This window comes from Grammomys surdaster, unplaced genomic scaffold (assembly GCF_004785775.1).
Source record: "Grammomys surdaster isolate TR1022 unplaced genomic scaffold, NIH_TR_1.0 373, whole genome shotgun sequence".
NCBI lineage: Eukaryota > Metazoa > Chordata > Mammalia > Rodentia > Muridae > Grammomys > Grammomys surdaster.
Genome location: NW_021604792.1, coordinates 6,931,119 through 6,947,700, shown reverse-complemented (window position 1 = coordinate 6,947,700; position 16,582 = coordinate 6,931,119). Strand labels below are relative to the sequence as shown.

General features: G+C 42.7%; 1 protein-coding gene across 1 annotated transcript in view; it reads right to left on the bottom strand.

Moving 5' to 3' along the window:
* Window positions 1-446: 446 nt before the first annotated feature.
* Window positions 447-16,582, bottom strand: part of Lrp6 (LDL receptor related protein 6) — a 122,353-nt gene continuing 106,217 nt past the window's right edge. Inside the window, exons 18-23 of the mRNA XM_028780901.1 lie at window positions 15,543-15,779; window positions 13,633-13,743; window positions 9,744-9,974; window positions 8,316-8,452; window positions 7,329-7,426; window positions 447-5,077 (exon numbers count right to left, since the gene is read on the bottom strand). Coding sequence (XP_028636734.1) covers window positions 4,783-5,077; window positions 7,329-7,426; window positions 8,316-8,452; window positions 9,744-9,974; window positions 13,633-13,743; window positions 15,543-15,779 — 1,109 coding nt within the window. The 3' untranslated portion in view covers window positions 447-4,782. The remainder of the gene's footprint in view (window positions 5,078-7,328; window positions 7,427-8,315; window positions 8,453-9,743; window positions 9,975-13,632; window positions 13,744-15,542; window positions 15,780-16,582) is intronic.

The window sequence follows — 16,582 nt, the reverse complement described above, 5'->3', positions numbered from 1 at the left end:
TCAGGAGGAATCAAGAGCACCTGTTAAGACCCATCAGAATCTGGCTTCCATTTTAAACTGTCGCTTTCCATCAGACCAGCAGTGTGAGGCTCAGTGGGACCTGGTATTGATGTTCTCATTTGTTTAGCTCCACAAATCTTACATGGCAGTGTCACATTGAGCTCCACACCAGGAAAAGCAACACCACTTTATGGCTAATTTTGAGACAGAAAGGGCATTGCTCCTACAACTCCATCAACAAGAACACAGCAGTGCTTAGGAAGCCTGTGGTTCTTACTAGGCACAGGTGCTTGGGCCCCAAATCAGCCAACCACTCTTTTCAGTTCTTCCTGCAAACCTCAAAGCTGCATTTGTTGTGTGTGAAATGCAGCAGTGTTAATCACACAAAGCACAGCCATTTTCATTATTTCTTATTGTAATAAAAAAAAATGACACTTCCATTTTTTCTACTGATTTTTCCAATGTTTTATTATAAAAATCAACATTTCATTTGTTACAATTCAGCTTTTTGTAATAATCAAAAAGGGGGTTTATACAAGGTATTTATACAGTTTATAATTAAAGCACTTATTTTACAAAAAGGGGAAAGTGAGTAAGTGGACAAGGGCTGGCCAAATGTTGGCCATTATAATATAAATACATCCTTGCAAAGCACCATCGTACCAAAGTCGATGTACAAGAAACACCAGCTGACTTTAAGACAATGATATAGATTAAAGCTTAAGAAAAAGTTTAGACTCATAAAGGACAAACATCCGAAAGCAGCACCAGATCCTTCACTTGCAACAAGGCCGGTCAGGTCTCGCCTCTTGTATCCTCTTTCCCTCTCACCAGACTGACTGAAGCAGTCTCCTTGCTTTTCTCTCCTCTTAATACTCATATTTAGGCATCAATATAGATACACAGCCACATGGATATACAGCTATACCACCCCCTCCACTTTCTTATATTTGATGGAAAAAACAAAGAAGCCCCCAATGGACAGTTAAGCACAAGCATGCTGTCTGAAACTCTGATGACCGAAGAAAAACCCAGTGATTAGTGTGTTGGGCCATAGTCTGCTTCTGAGTGCAAGAAATCAATCTGTAATTCTAAAAATTCCCTAGGGATAAAATCAGGAATGCTTTTTAAATGCCTTGTGACAATGTGAAAACAATATCAAAAATGACAGTTTCCTTCCCTGAAGGAGGTGAGGGCAGAGTCGGAAGCTAGACTCTAAGTCATTAAGGTAAACCGAGCATCTGCCTTCCCTCCTCTCAGGTGTGAGCCGAGTCAGGGAGCTTTTCAGTCACAGAAAGACATGGACAACATGGATCCACAGGCATAGTACTCAGGTCACAAATGTGTAGTTTTGTATTTGAGGCCCAGAGTCCATGCTTTAAAACCTAAGGGTTTCAAAGGCAAATCTTGCCACTATTACAAAGCAATGTCTCCCAGACGTCCTAAAAGCACACCTCATCTCACAGCCTGCTTTAGGCCTGGGATAAGGAAACCCCAAGAGAGTAAAAGGGATTCTGACATTTTAACTACTGCTTGATGATAAACTTGTTTAGGACTCAAGTCTACACCCGTACTTGTGCATGGCTCTCATTTGTGAATTCTTAAAATACTGCCAACTGATACCCAAACTCTTATTTATAGTCTAATTTTGATAAGAAATCAGTTTGTAATTGTTTCCATAAAGTTACAAGGGCTACACTAAGCACTGCACAGTCACTAAAAGCAGGACATAAGTGGGGCTGAACAAGACCAGACTTTTGTTTCTAAGCCTTGTGGGGAAGCAGGCTTCCCTGCAGAAAGCCTTCTTGATTTCTGGACACATCTCAATTAATTACTGAGGTAATTAACACAGTTCTGAACTCAAATGTGTTCACCAATGGGCCTTTACGACAAGACAAAAAGATCTCCCCTCCAAAAAAGCCTGTTACCTAAAACAGATGTCTATTTTACAACGTAGTACGCACTGCGAGAAAGATTGTAAAATTTAAAAACAGAAGAAAAACACTAACATTCTAGCCACCAACTCCAGGCTAAGCCTCCCCTTCCACTGCCGTTTATCTGACCTAACCAAGAACTCTCGGGCCCTGGTCAGAAGACTCGGGCTCCAAATGAGTCAAGTCTAAGTCTTAGAAAAGACTGCAATGCAGAAAAGCTTACTGCAGTGTACAAAAGCAAGCTAGACAAAAGCTCACCTCACAGACTCTCCCGTCAGTGAACAAGCATACTTTAAGATATGCGCTCAAAATAAATATCCATGTAACTATGAAACCTAATCAAATTTTATTCATGTTTCCCCTTAAGTAATGAGTCTAGATGCAACCTAATTTAAACTTTCTTTTCCCTTTCCCCAATTGTGTTCTCATGTTTATTTTTCCTCATTTTTCTATGTTCAGTAATTGAGACACAGTTTACTTAAACTTAACTGTCCATGTAACTTGAGTATCATTATCTTTCCCAAAAGTAACGACTCTCACCAAAAAGTACTCCCAGAAATCTTCACTGCAGCTGAGCTGCCCCAGAAAGAGGATACTGAGACTAACCTGGACCGCCTTCAAATCATTTCAACAAATTGGCACACAAATTAGTATTTTGCAAGAAGAGGCCACTGCTACCCCAGCACAAGCACTTGGACTGAGATGAAGCAAGCACTACCCCAGCACAAGTACTCGGACTGAGATGAAGCAAGCGCTACCCCAGCACACTACAGTGCACATCTCTACATGGGACGCCCACCAGATAAAGACGCACACTAAAAATGTAAACATAGAATTCTCTGATTCTGACTGATACCCAGTATTGCTACCCTCCCATCTTCACGTAAGTATCGAGTGGCCTGTGTGCCACAGAAGGCAAGTTCAGTGTCCAGTCTGTCTTAGACTCTGCGCACTTTGTTTCAGTAACAGGAAGCGTTAATGTTTATCTGACTGAAATGCAAGACATGGATGGACTGTCATTTACTTAGATACAAGGTAAGGCCCCGATTCTCACCAAGCTGTCCCCAACAACCCAAGAATTATTCTGAAAGGATTCCTTTTCTCTTTAAAAATGTATTTAGGGGTGTGTGTGTGTGTGTGTGTGTGTGTGTTTTAAGTTACTTAAACTCTCCCAAAATTCTGGAATCACTTCTTTCATTGTTTCTCCTTAGGCTCTGAAATTCAGAAAGGCCTCACAACAATATATAATTTAAAAAATATATTCAATAATTAATTGACACCTGTTAATGTAAAAATCATACTAGCTTAAAAACAGTTCAGCTTTAGGAGAGGAGTACTAGACACACGTGAAAGCAGGACACTAATACCTGGCAGGGTCATCCCACAGGCCAGCCCCGACAGTGACAGACATAGCAGCCCGGTATGTGACAGTAGGTCAGGCACATGACAGGAGAGACTTCCATTGTCTCCACTGCTCAGGTTCCTGCAGCTGAGAAGTTGAGTATCTTCTCATTTAGTCCCCACTGTTAACTGTGTGAAACTGTCTTAATCCGTAACGAGACAGGAAAGAATACACAGAGAGACACAGGAGGAGGCTGTGTGGATAGCCGGCATCGTAGGACCACACACACATTCACAGTGCAGAACAAGAAGGTGCCTCACAACACACTGGCAGAGGTGTGCCTGCAGACAGCACTGAGCAAAGCTGCTCCGCAGAAAGGGAAGGTGTCACAAACATACAGGGGAAGCCTACTAAAAACAAATATTTCTTTTTAAACAGGTTGTTTCTAACCAGAGCACATTGAAATGTTTTACTAAAAAAATACATAAAATGATTTCACACTGTGATATTGTATGCTGCAAGGATACAAAACTAATTTACAAGAATATAACAGTTAGATTTGTGATTTTAAGCATTTTTATATGTTGTAAAAAGACACTTTAATGAGCATTAAAACAATCATGGAAGACCAATAATATGGCTAACTTCTGATTATGCAAAACCAGCCAACAACTTAAAAGCTCAGCCAAATGCTGAACAAACATAGTAGGTACACTGAAACCAATTCAATCTCGTGTTTAGTCAATTCCATTTAATCAATTCCTCAGATTAAAAAGTTTAAATAAATCATGGCTCTTAGCAAACGGTCTGCAAGGCGCTGGGGAGGCAGCCTGGGAACGCGGCTGATGTTAGCATGAACTGTGACAGGCGTGAGCCCTCAGCAGCCCCACAGCGTCCTGCCAGAGACACTTCAGCCCCTCCGACAGCAGCACTCACAAAGGAGCTCACAAGGATCTAGTTCCTCATGGGAACTCTTGGATTCCTGGAGAAAACAAAGCCCTTTGTCCAGTTAGTGCTGTTATCCTTTCTTTCACGGGTTCTTGACTTGACGGCCCTCAAATGCTAGTTAACCTGAAGGCAATTTGGCTACTTCCAAGTTTGCCACTCTGAGATGGAATTACTTTCTCCTTTTTTATTTTTTGGTATCATTAAAACCCAGACATTCCTGGTCAGTGATGCCTTTCTTTTCCTGTTTCCTTTGTTCTCAGTCTCTTCTCTGGGCTTAAGGCATGCTCTGTGTATTTAGTTTGCAAAAATAAAACTTTTAGTACAAATTTATTTTTTATACAAACTTTTATGGCACAAGCAGCAAATCTGCTGTTTTAAGAAAATATATAAATATCCTTTTCTTCTGTACAAATATCTCCAGTACCCCACCCACTTTATAACGTTAACTGTACAGGATCTGCCTCACTCTTCTCTATAGCTCCCTCCCCCCCTCCAGATCTCAACCAGATGTGTATTTACATGTCCCGGTGGAGGCAGTCAGAGGAGGAGGGGCCCTCCTCAGGAGGAGTCTGTGCAGGGGGAGGGGGGTGGCGGGTAGAGGTGGTGAGAGTAACTCCTCTCAGTGTATGGAGAAGGCGGGCAGCTTTCATAGTTCTCCTCTGCCGACAAGTACTGGCTTCGGGGTGTGGGTGGTGGGGGCACAGGTTCTGAGTCATAGTTCAAGTCACTGGTGTAGCCCTTGGCTGTTGCCACTGAGGTCATTCTCCGGCTAGGAGCATAGTCACTGTCACAGACATCAGTGCTGCAGGGTGTGGTGGGCGGTGCAAAGTGCCGATAGCTGTAAGGCCTGTAGCTAGAACAGGAAAACAATAAAGAAGTGCAGTTAGTTTCATGGATGCATCCTGTATCAGAAGTCAGTGTGAAGGCCATGGGCTGTTATAACTCAAATCCATATGGTGGATGGGCGGTCCTTGCCTGGCGTGTGCAGTGCAGTCATGGGTTTAATGCCCAGGATGGTCACAATCAAAAAGACTGCTTCTCATGGACACGGATGAAGAGCAATAGCACATTAACAAAGGAGGACCTATGCAAGTAAAATGTAACTAGAGGCAAGTAAAAACCGGATGGAGCGATGGAGCTGCAGAGCAGAGAGGAACCCAACTGGGCCCCAATAGCTACTCTATCTTGAGGAAAATTTAGGTGCATGTGCTTTACACGAGGCCCTGGGTTTGACCCCCAGTAACATACTGAAAAATAAAACAAAAGAATAAAAACAACCAACTCAAGAGCTGTACTTATCAATGCACTTTAGAAAAGCAGTGTTTTCCCCTGGTGCTGGGAGCTGAACCCAGGGCCTTGCCCACACAGAGCAAGCATGCTTGCCTCCAGCCTTGGTGCACAGTAGCGCCACACACCTCACAGCCACAGATGTCAGCAGGTCCTGTAGCATCAGCGTGTGAAATGGGTCTTGACAGTCTACAGTCTCACAACATTCCTTAGCCATTTCATAATTTGCCTGGTAGGTAACTTACGACGTCTGAACCTCAGTGAGGGCAGATCTATCCCATTACTATCGTATGCAAAGGGAAACCCCTCTAACTTGCAAGGAGTTTTGATTTCTGTGGGCATAGTATTCTAAGTATGGTTTCAACTGAGTATCAAAATGATCAATGTTAAATATCCGGACAGTCAGTGAACTTTCTAACAGAGTAAGAGTCTAACATGTTTATACTTGTTTATCTACTTTTTTAAGTAACCTAGTTTGTAAATTTGTAATATGATTAAAAAAAAAAAATGACACAGCGAGGAGCACACTCCTGAAGGCAGAGCTGACCACAGCACTGGCTTGCCAATGTGTGATCTCTTGCCCATGTGTGTGACTTTTCCTGTAAGTACAGTCAAGCTGATCCTATCTTACTTATCCTAAGAACTCATGCATTAACTGTCTCTAACACACAGCGACTGCAAGACAAGGGGCAAGGGCAAGACTAACTGATGGGGACTTCACAAACTTCCTGGTGACACAGCACCCACACCTTCTGCTGTCACACAGCCACACTGAGCAGGTTTCAGCATCAGTACAGACAGGACATTATCAGAGCACTTTTGCTGTTCTGTTTCATCTTTCTGTCCAAGCAGGCTGGGAAGATTTTCAGGATTAGAATTTAAAAAGCTAAATATTTTCAGTCTCATAACAAAAGGGAAAAAAAGGAAGCTGACCAACAAAATTCTGTAAATCTAAAAATCATGGTAAATGACAAAAAGTTTGACACAGATTTTAGACCTAACACAAGAAATAATTTAGAAACCGATTCAACACAGTCACATACTTTGTTCAATGTTTTATTCAAGTAGAATTCACTAAGTTGTTACATGAAATTTTAGATTCTGGTTCTGCTTTTCGATTTTCAGGCCTCTCTCTGCTTTTGATTAGAACAGAACAGGGACATGCAGAGACCTTACAATTACTCATGGATGGTCCTATTGGGGTGAGCCAGCCCTATCGGTCCTAGCTGACGCTGGCAGGCAGTTTCCATCACTGCAGAGTCATACCAGATCACTGTGACTGAAAGTAAGCATCATCCAATGGCATTGCGCACTGAGGCCCACAGACAGGCTGCAGGTTTCAGACACAGAAGGTAGTGCTCCTGACTCTGATGACATTTGAAGAGGTCAGAAGAGTGACCTGCACAGCACACTCACATGAACACAGGCCCTCATTTCCTGTGTCAGCTTACAAATATGCTTCATTTATTTTAGGGATACTTGTTTGTATCAGGCGACTAACTTCATAAAACTTTCATTCCGGGTCACGGTGACGTATGTCAATGTGAGCCAACCTTCTTTTGATTTCTTTCAATGTGTATGCTCCTACTGTCAGCAAGTCCTCACAACTCTCTGACCTGTCTTACCCAGTTCTCAACTGCAGGACTCGAAAAGCCACCTTGTGTAACGGCCTATTAAAATATAAAATGCCTGGAGAAAGAATTTCAGGATTTACAGGTGGACAATGTCAAGAATCCTATTCCTTCTTTGGTGATCATGGTCTGTTCATTTGACACTTAGTATGCTCACAAATGGAACATGGAAAGGGTGCGTCTTACCTGTAGGACCTATGTGTGGAAGGACTGTTGGAAGAATAACCAAATTCCATGGTATAATGGGATCGCTCTGTGGCGGGCGATGGTGGCGGGTTCAAAATCTAAAAAGACAACAATGAATATTAAACTAAGGAAATCCCCACAGATCTCTGTCCCCTCGTCTTTGTGTCCATTCTTCTCCACTGCAGTATTATCACAGTCTTCTTTCCAAAGCAACTGCTAGGACAGCACTTCAAAACTGTGGCTCCCTTCCTAGGCCACAGTCTCCGTCCTGACCAGTGCCAGCTGGTGGGGAAAACATTCACCTCTAGCACTGGGGGGGTTGGACAGATAGGTCCTCATTTTTTAAACAGAGTTGTATTAATTTAAGAGGAATTCTAAGTGTCCTTCCTCTTAAATTTTATTTTTATACATGTACATACAAGAGCATGTGTGCACACATGCATCTGTAGGCCAGAAGACAACCCTAATTGTCATCTTCAGGAACACCGTCCACCTCCTTTAAGACAGGCTCGCTCATTAGCCTGGATTTCACTAACTAGTCTAGACTGGCTGACCAGTGAACCAGGGGTCCTCCTGTTCTCTGCTCTGCAGTCCTGGGATTACGAGTGAGGCTCAGCTTTTATCTTGTGCTGGGGATGGCACCCAGGTCCACTTGCCTGTGAGACAAGCGTTTTACGGACTGAACCATCTCCCCAGCCACATGCTGCTGCCTTTAGTAAGTCTGTTTGGTACCTTAATAGTTTAACTTTTACCTGAATTGTGAAATTACTATCTAATGCTTTCAACTATGTTTATTATTACACAGTAAATTTAAAAGATTTACAAGCACAGGGAGGGGGTGGTAAATTCTCCATTGAATGCTATGTACTTCAGTCCCACACCCAGAACTATTTTTACATTACGATCACTGAGTACCACATTTAAATGAATCCATCTAACATGCTATGCACTGTATCAGTATAGGAAAAGCAAGAGCGGACTGCTCACCGCAGGGAAGTAAGTGCCTTTGGTACTTGAAGAACTGCTTGAGGATGCTCCCGTGACGTGCGCTCTGTCATAGGGGGGCCCACTGCTTCCCCCCATGATACTGAGGGAACTGATCATTGATTTGCCTCGAGACATTCCTGAAGGAAAGAAAAATGAAGGGTAACATCTATAAAAATACATGAAACAGCTAATCAACACTCAAGTTACGAGCACATTGACTAAAGCAACATACACCCTCTTCTCCTAATAACAGATGTAAACGAGTTCATGGAAAAGGGAAATGAATGTCAAAATGAATGGTTTTTCTGAGAACTGGCCTCAAATAAAGTCAAGTAGCACCCACTTATCATCTCCGGAGAAACAGCCCTTCAAAGTGAGAGGTTTCCATGGAAAACTTAAGGAAAAAACTGTGGGGATGAAGACTGTAACCAAAGTAGATCAAACCAACAGATAAGCCCCAAAGAACTCAAAGCCTTTTTTTTTTTTTTTTTGGTTTTTCGAGAAAGGGTTTCTCTGTGTAGCCCTGGCTGTCCTGGAACTCACTCTGTAGACCAGGCTGGCCTCGAACTCAGAAATCGGCCTGCCTCTGCCTCCCAAGGGCTGGGATTAAAGGCATGCGCCACCACTGCCCGGCTCAAAGCCTTTTTATACGACAAACACAACACATAGAAGATACGTCTTTACCCACAGGACTCAGACAGCTCTGAACTCAAAACTTCTAATGCTAATATAAAAATTCTATTTGTTCCAAGTAGGTTCCCATTTCTATGTACTCCAAATAGGTGTAGCAACAAGGAAGCATCATTACTTACCAGCTTAAATACTACAGCTTTTCTGAGAGTCACAATCATAGTAAATTCCTATTTTCAGAGATCTGTGACCAGGCATCTCCTCCAGATGCATTAAAATGCAAGATTCTTTTCATTAAAGGCACCACAAAACACAGGGAAAACCTTTGCTGCCCAAGAATAAATATAGCTGGGGGGTGTGGGGGGGAAACACTGGTATTTGGCTACACCTAAACCAACTTCACACCACTGTCAGCATGTTAGATCAGGAGAGAGCAGAGGAGAGAACATTCTTTCTCTCCTTATCAACCAGCTATTTCAAAATCCTTGTTTGTAGACAGCAATCTGATATGTCTTTCCACTCCTTTATTCCTATACTCGATAGCCTCAGGGCCCCCTGTGGTGAAATTATACAGTGTAGGTATTCACCAAGCACTGGCTGACTTATTTTCAGTGGTCCAGTCAGAGGCATGGAGCTGGCAGACAAAGTCATACTTAAGTCTTTCTGCATAGAAAGACAGTGTAAAAGTGTTAAAAAAAAAAAAAAAAGTTCTCACAATTCCTTAAACCCAGAGTAGTTTGTAATCCTAGAACTTAAAACTGGACAAGACCAGATTCTCATAAACTGCTCTTCACTTACCTGGAAGAGATCCAGACAGAGAGCTTGGGTGAGGAACATATCCAAGAGGCACAGAAGCTGGGCCGTGAACCACATAGTCGTTAGTCATGGTCTCTCCATCTCCCTTCATACGAGGACACAGCATTCTTTGGCAGATAAAGTATATGGTTCCAGACACAAAAATGGTGACAATGACTCCAATAACGGAACCAACCGTGTTGGTGGCCTGTGGTGCTGGCTCCTCAGTTGGATCTAAAATGGAGAATACCATAATTATCTAATAGAAACACAACTGCATATTCAAAATAGCAATACAAGAATGTAAAATAAAACCTGTATGTTGATAAATCAAAATATATATATATATATATATATATATACACACACACACACACACACACACACACACACACATATACATATATATCATGTGACATAAAAATATGGATTAAATGGTATTATTTAATTTAAATAAACCTAAAGAATCAACTGTTAAATGAAGATAAAACAACAGACCAGGAAGTAGCATTGTAAACTTTTGCTCAAAAGGGACAGACCTAGAGACATCACCAAATGCTTTCAGTGGAATGGAAAAAAAAGCCAAGAACAGCCCGGAACTAGAGCTTAGGTTTGAATGGTGCCACTTAGGTCTAGTGAGGGAAACCTGTATGCTGCAGATGAGTGAAGGAAGGCTCTGGGATCCAACCACCACTGTCCTCGGGTCCCCACTGCTTTAGAGCAGAGAAAACACAGGTCCTTCATTACTAGAGGACTCAGGGTAGGGCAGAGCACTGCAGGAGGATCCCAGAGCACCCACCTTTCTGATCTCTGACTACTTGAGAGTTTAAGAAGTAGAAGGCATGAATTTGGAAAGAACAAGAAGAAGTGGGTTATCAAGTGTAACACCCACAGTTATTCAGAAGAAAAATCCTTCCACTCTGACTAGTTAACCCTCGGATAATCTCATAATTGAAGACCCCTGAAAACACGTCCTGCTTGCTGGTATTCCAATCTCCTGTCCATGTAGCTAAACTCATTTCTAGTAGAAACACGAGTGACAACGGCAGCAGTCTCCTGGCTGTGGCCATCAACTCCCAATTCAGCATGTGTCCCTCTGTGGCACACTCTCTCTAGTCCCTGCCAGCTGCCATCACTTTGTACTCTCTCCTGGTACTGTGGTATGCCTTCCCGATGCCAAGATTCAAGAACGAACACTCCTCTCCTGATGTTCTGCCCCACACTGCTGATGCCAGGCTTCCTGCCTCACCACTGCAGGGAAATGGCTCTCCTATTTGCCACACTCAAGAGATTCTTCAACTCAGAGACCTCTCTACATGCTCATAGAGTGGGCAGTGTTTTCTTTTAAATAGTATCTGCCCACTATGGAAGACAGCATTCTCCCACTTTTACTGTTTGTTTCTTTGTTGAAACAGGGTCTCACCTAGTCCAGGCTGGCTTCAATCAGCTATGCAGCTGAAGCTGAACCTCAGATTGGGATCTCCCACCTCCCTAATGCTGGAGTCTCAAACGTGGACAACCATACCCCACCCTAGTTACTAGTTCTGATTATTCCTGCTGCCAATTAATTATGAATGCTTCTCTGGGTTATTACTATCTACTGTTTCCTCCTCTGATTTCTGGAGATTTCATCCATTACTATAGCTTCAATTACCATTTAGTCTAGAGAGTGCCAAACACCTTCCTGAGCCACAGACCCATTTGATCAAGTTCCTAACGGTAACAGAACAGCTCATAGTTACCCTTAATGTAACCTATCCCAAACAAAACTCACCATTATCACCACCTCTCCAGATCCAGAGGTAAAACAAATAACAAGTGGGGTAGACCAGTTCAGCATGATAAAGATGTGGTAAACTGTAAAGTGCATGCCTGTAAAGTGCATGCCATTTACACTTAAAACACTTAAAACAAAGACCACAAACTGCACTGCATTAGCCGCGCAATACATCCACCCCAGGTTCTGATACGGGACTTCAGTGTTTAGCTCCTGCTGCATATCCTGGTTAATGACTGCAGTCACTCTGCGAGGTACACAAGGGTCAGCTTAGTGCCAACTGTATCTAAGTGGCTACCAATCCTTCTGTCTCTGAAGTAACTGAAGCCCTGCCTTCCTTTCCTAACCGTACTGTTCCTCTTGATTTAGATCATCTTTTGTCAGAACCCCAAAAGCCTCCTCAGCAGATGGTGGAAACAGCTTAGTGGGTTACAACAGCACTTAAAACAAAGGAAACAGAAAACAACAAGACGTATGCTGCCTTGTGAGTGTAAATGCTGCTGTGTGACACCTGTTTGTCCACACATATGCCTCATCTTTATACTTCTCCTGATGTAGTTCAAAGAAGTTTGAAAATAAACAGCCTAATAGATGTCCCTGCCTACAATCTTACCACCCGCAACACATTTTATAGCATTTGCTTTCAGGTTCCCACCCTAGCCTTTTCTTTAAATATCAGTGATTCTGCACTGTGAATTGAGTACCACCTCTGCTCATTAGGAGGAAAGCAAATAGCACCCTGTGGTCTCACCTTAATGATCTTACACTACTGTTCCCTCTTGGTGATACCCTAAAGACACAGCCAATGTGGCAAGCCCATTACACACAGCAATTCAGGGAGAGGTGACTGGTTCCACACCTTTCTGGCTCTAAACATTGTAGCATCTCTATCGATCTATAGAAAAAATACTTTATCAACATCTGATCTCAAGTGCTTTTCTAGCTTCTTGGATCTACTCCATCTTCATTCCTAAGAAGCTGGCTGTCTCCTTTGTGCTACCACATGTGTGGCTTTACTTCAGCAATTCTGATGCTCACACTACTTTACCGACAGTACCTCTATGAACTAGATACCACCTTCACCAGGCTAAGTGAGTCATACACCCAAGCAGTTCATTCTTTACAACCATGTGAAATATCAGCACCATCCTACAGGTAAGGAAACTAATGCTTAATAAGTATTTTTCTGGTGAAAGAACAACTGTGGTTCCAGCCTCGGTCTGTAATCCTGAGCTCCCATCTTCTCTCCATCTGAACTAGAGAGGGCAGTTTAAGTCCTGGTGCTCAGGCAGCCTTGGCGCATAGCATGGGGAACTAGTACCTGCTGAAGGATTCTGAATACTCAAACTTTTAAAATTCTATCAGTTTGTGATGGTAAACATACTTATGCTAAATTCTATTTAGAATTATGGTTACTGATTTGGAATATTCTGTTATGTTAGAGCACTGGCCAAAAGTTATAAACCTTGAAAACCCACAGACTGTTCAGTCACTGGTCTAAGTCTTTGGATATTCAGTGGCCTAAGCATGTTCAGGCTGCACTGGACATGCCAGTAATCCTAGAACCCAGGAACCTGACAGAAAAAGACTAGATTGTTTGAGGCTGCACCTGCACTGGTGAGTTCAAGGCTAGCCTGAGGAGTGGGTGGGAGGCTATCTTGGATGGAAGCAAGGAAGAGAGAGACAGGCATGCAGGCACAGAGGGGATGAGGGAGAGAGGATGACAGGAGAGGAGGAAGAAAGCACTTAGGTTCTGGATCCCGAGAAACTGGTAGAAACAGTTCAAGAAAATAGTTAAGCAGAACTAATGTTCAGAATTAAGTTGAGATCACCAATTAATTTCCATGTATCTAAATTATCTGAGAATCTGTGACTTTAGTTGTGGCAAGGCAATGTTTATTCTTTTCTGATGTTTTATTAAATATATCTTTACAGAAGGCAACTACTGTCCTTAAACAATTATGAAAAGCAAAACAAAATATCTCAGGTACAAGTAACTAGTATATGTGTTTTACATAAGGAAATCGGGATTGTAAGTAAAATACAAAAAGCAAAGGAGAAGGTGTTTTCAAGTTTTCCATCATGAGGAATTGACAAGGCTTCCGTCCTACTTACAACAGTCCAGTTCGTCGGATCGGTCACTGCAGTCCACGCTGTGGTCGCACTGCTTGTGCTTTCCGACACACTGACCATTGGCACAGCGGAACTGATCGATCAGACAAAGCACTAGGAAAGGGCACAGTTGTATTTTTATCATCACGCAAAGACAAATCCTATCAAATGCACTCAAAGTATAATCTACAAACACATCAAGCTCAGACACAAGGTGAGGACTACGTCTAAGGATTCCTACTGGTAGAAATGATATTCTCTGCTTTGTTCTTCCATTTTTTATTCTACTTAATTTTGGTGCTATTTCTCAATTTTCAGAACTTCCTGGTGTGGTTTGGATGGCCTAAATGCATTCCTTCCTTCAAAGGTTCTTACGCTGGAGCCCTGGTCCTCAGTGTAGTTTAGAGATTAGGCAGCTTAGTGGGAGGTAACTGGACCTCATTCTCAGAATGTGTTGGGGAATTCTCAAATGTGTTAGCTCTTGAGAAAAACTAGTCATACAAGAAGAAGCCTGTGGCTGGAGAGAGGGCTCCACGGTTAAAGAGCACTGGCTCCTCTTCCAGAGGTCCCCCCTCAGCACCCATACAGAACTCACAATAACCTGTAACTCCAATTCCAAGAGATGTGACACCTCATGGCTTTCCCAGGCACCATGCATAGAGGCATTCTGTGCATGTGATCAAATAGGTTACAAATTCTATTTATTGTAAATGTTGTCAGTTTATTCTTAATGAGTTCCCTTGGTTATAATTGTCCTACCTCTGTGTGACTACTGTTCTTTGTGTCAGTCCTTCCCTTGTTCATGTGACAAACATTTGGGTAAAACACCTACACATTTTAAAGAGAGAACAAGCCTGCCCCCCCCCTCCCTGACTTCCTGTAGAGATGTGTGTCCCCTCTCACCCTAACTTCCTGTAGACATGTGTGCCCCCCTCTCACCTTGACTTCCTGTAGACGTGTGCCTCCTCTCACTCTGACTTCCTATAGACATGTGTGCCCCCCACCCTGACTTCCTGTAGATGTGCACCCCCTCTCACCCTGACTTCCTGTAGACGTGTGCCCTTTTCTCACCCTGACTTCCTGTAGACGTGTGCCCTTTTCTCACCCTGACTTCCTGTAGATGTGTGCCCCTCTCACCCTGACTTCCTGTAGATGTGTGCCCCTCTCACCCTGACTTCCTGTAGATGTGTGCCCCCTCTCACCTGACTTCCTGTAGAGATGTGTGCCCTTGCTCTCCCAAGCTCTCCCACCCCTGTGCTGCCATCTGCCATGAGGTTTCCACCAGAGTCCAACTAAAGCCAGCACCTGCTCTTGACATTTTAGAATGTGAGCTAAACAAACCTCTTTATAAAAATGTCACTGTGGTGATTTGAATGAACAATGCCTCATTATAAAGTCACATATTTAAACACTTGGTTCCCATTTGGTGGAGCTGTTTTGTGAGATTATGGAGAGTTGCAGTTTTGCTGGAGGAGGTACATCACTGGGGATGGGCTAAGTTTACAGTCTCACCCCACTTCCTGTTCACTTCCTCTGCTTGCTATCTTGAAGTAGAAGATGTGATCTCTCAGCTTCCCTGCCTTTATAGACTCTCCGTCTGGAAGCTTAGGCAAAAAGAAACTCTTTCTTCATTAAGTTGCCCTTGGACAGTGTGAGTGTGTTTTATCACAGCCAAAGACATTCACCACCAAGGCATTTAGATAAAGTAGCAAAATAAACACATAATTTGTAAAGAACTTACACATATAAAATAGTTCAAATAATTAGCAGCAAATATACTGTGCAAGTCAAATATAAAACTCAAGTCTATTGAGCCAAAAAGCCAAAACAAACAAAAACAACAGCAAAGGGACACTGAATTTTAAATAACTTGATACAAAGAACTATGAACCAAGCAGAGGCACTCTTAATACCTTCACAGTTCTTCTCGTCTGATTTATCCTGGCAGTTCGCATCACCATTGCATCGCAGGGCACCGTCGATGCACTGCCCACTGGCACACTGGAACTGAGACTCCGAGCATACAGGGCAATTGAGTTCATCGCTGTGGTCTTCACATTCAGTAAACCCATCACACCGCCAAGCCACAGGGATACAGTCAATGTCCCCAGTGAAACATGTAAACTGCTGAGGAGAACATGTTGGAGGTTCTTCACATCAACAATGAAAGGAGAGACAAAAAGAACAGGGTCACACAATGATAGAACAATCAGAGCCAAGTGAGCTCATTCAAAATAAACAGACAACATTTTACAATACACTCTTCACCTGATCACAGTCATCCAGATGCAGTGACCAGTAAAAACACAGAGAGTCTTATAACTACAGTCTTAATAGGACTAAAATATCTGCAACCCACCCAGGAATAACCACTATTGAGTGCCATTAGCGCTGAGGTTCTCAAACACCTGCTCACACCCCCTGAAGACCTTCTTGTCATTGGGTCCATTATGTGAGTGTTAGAACATAGCCCAAGAATGGAATCCTGTGAGGGGAATCCTGAGTGCTTGTGAGAAAACACCAAGAAACAAGAATTTTGTGACCTCAGTTTCTTGAAAAAAAAAAAAAAATCTTGGAATGTGCTCCTTCCAGGAATAGTGGACAGAAGTTAAGTATACTTCCTGATTATTCATTATAACTAGCTATTGTTATTTGTTTATGTCTCTATGGAAAAACGTGGCTTACCCACCGCCTGTACATTTCTTTGTGATTGTACACTTTACTCATGTGACTCCTCTTAACCTTCAGAGTGTAAACTGTCTGACGCTCTGAATAAAGTTGGCTATTACATAAGACCTTGGTCAACCTTGTTTATCACTTAGACTCCCAGGCCTCACCACCAGTTAGAGTGGTAAACAAGTGAGAGCTGGTTTTTACAATAATTCTGAAGTGACATTAGCATTTTCAATTTGTACTGACAACACAGAAGGACTTGTGGGTAAAGTTGTAAGCA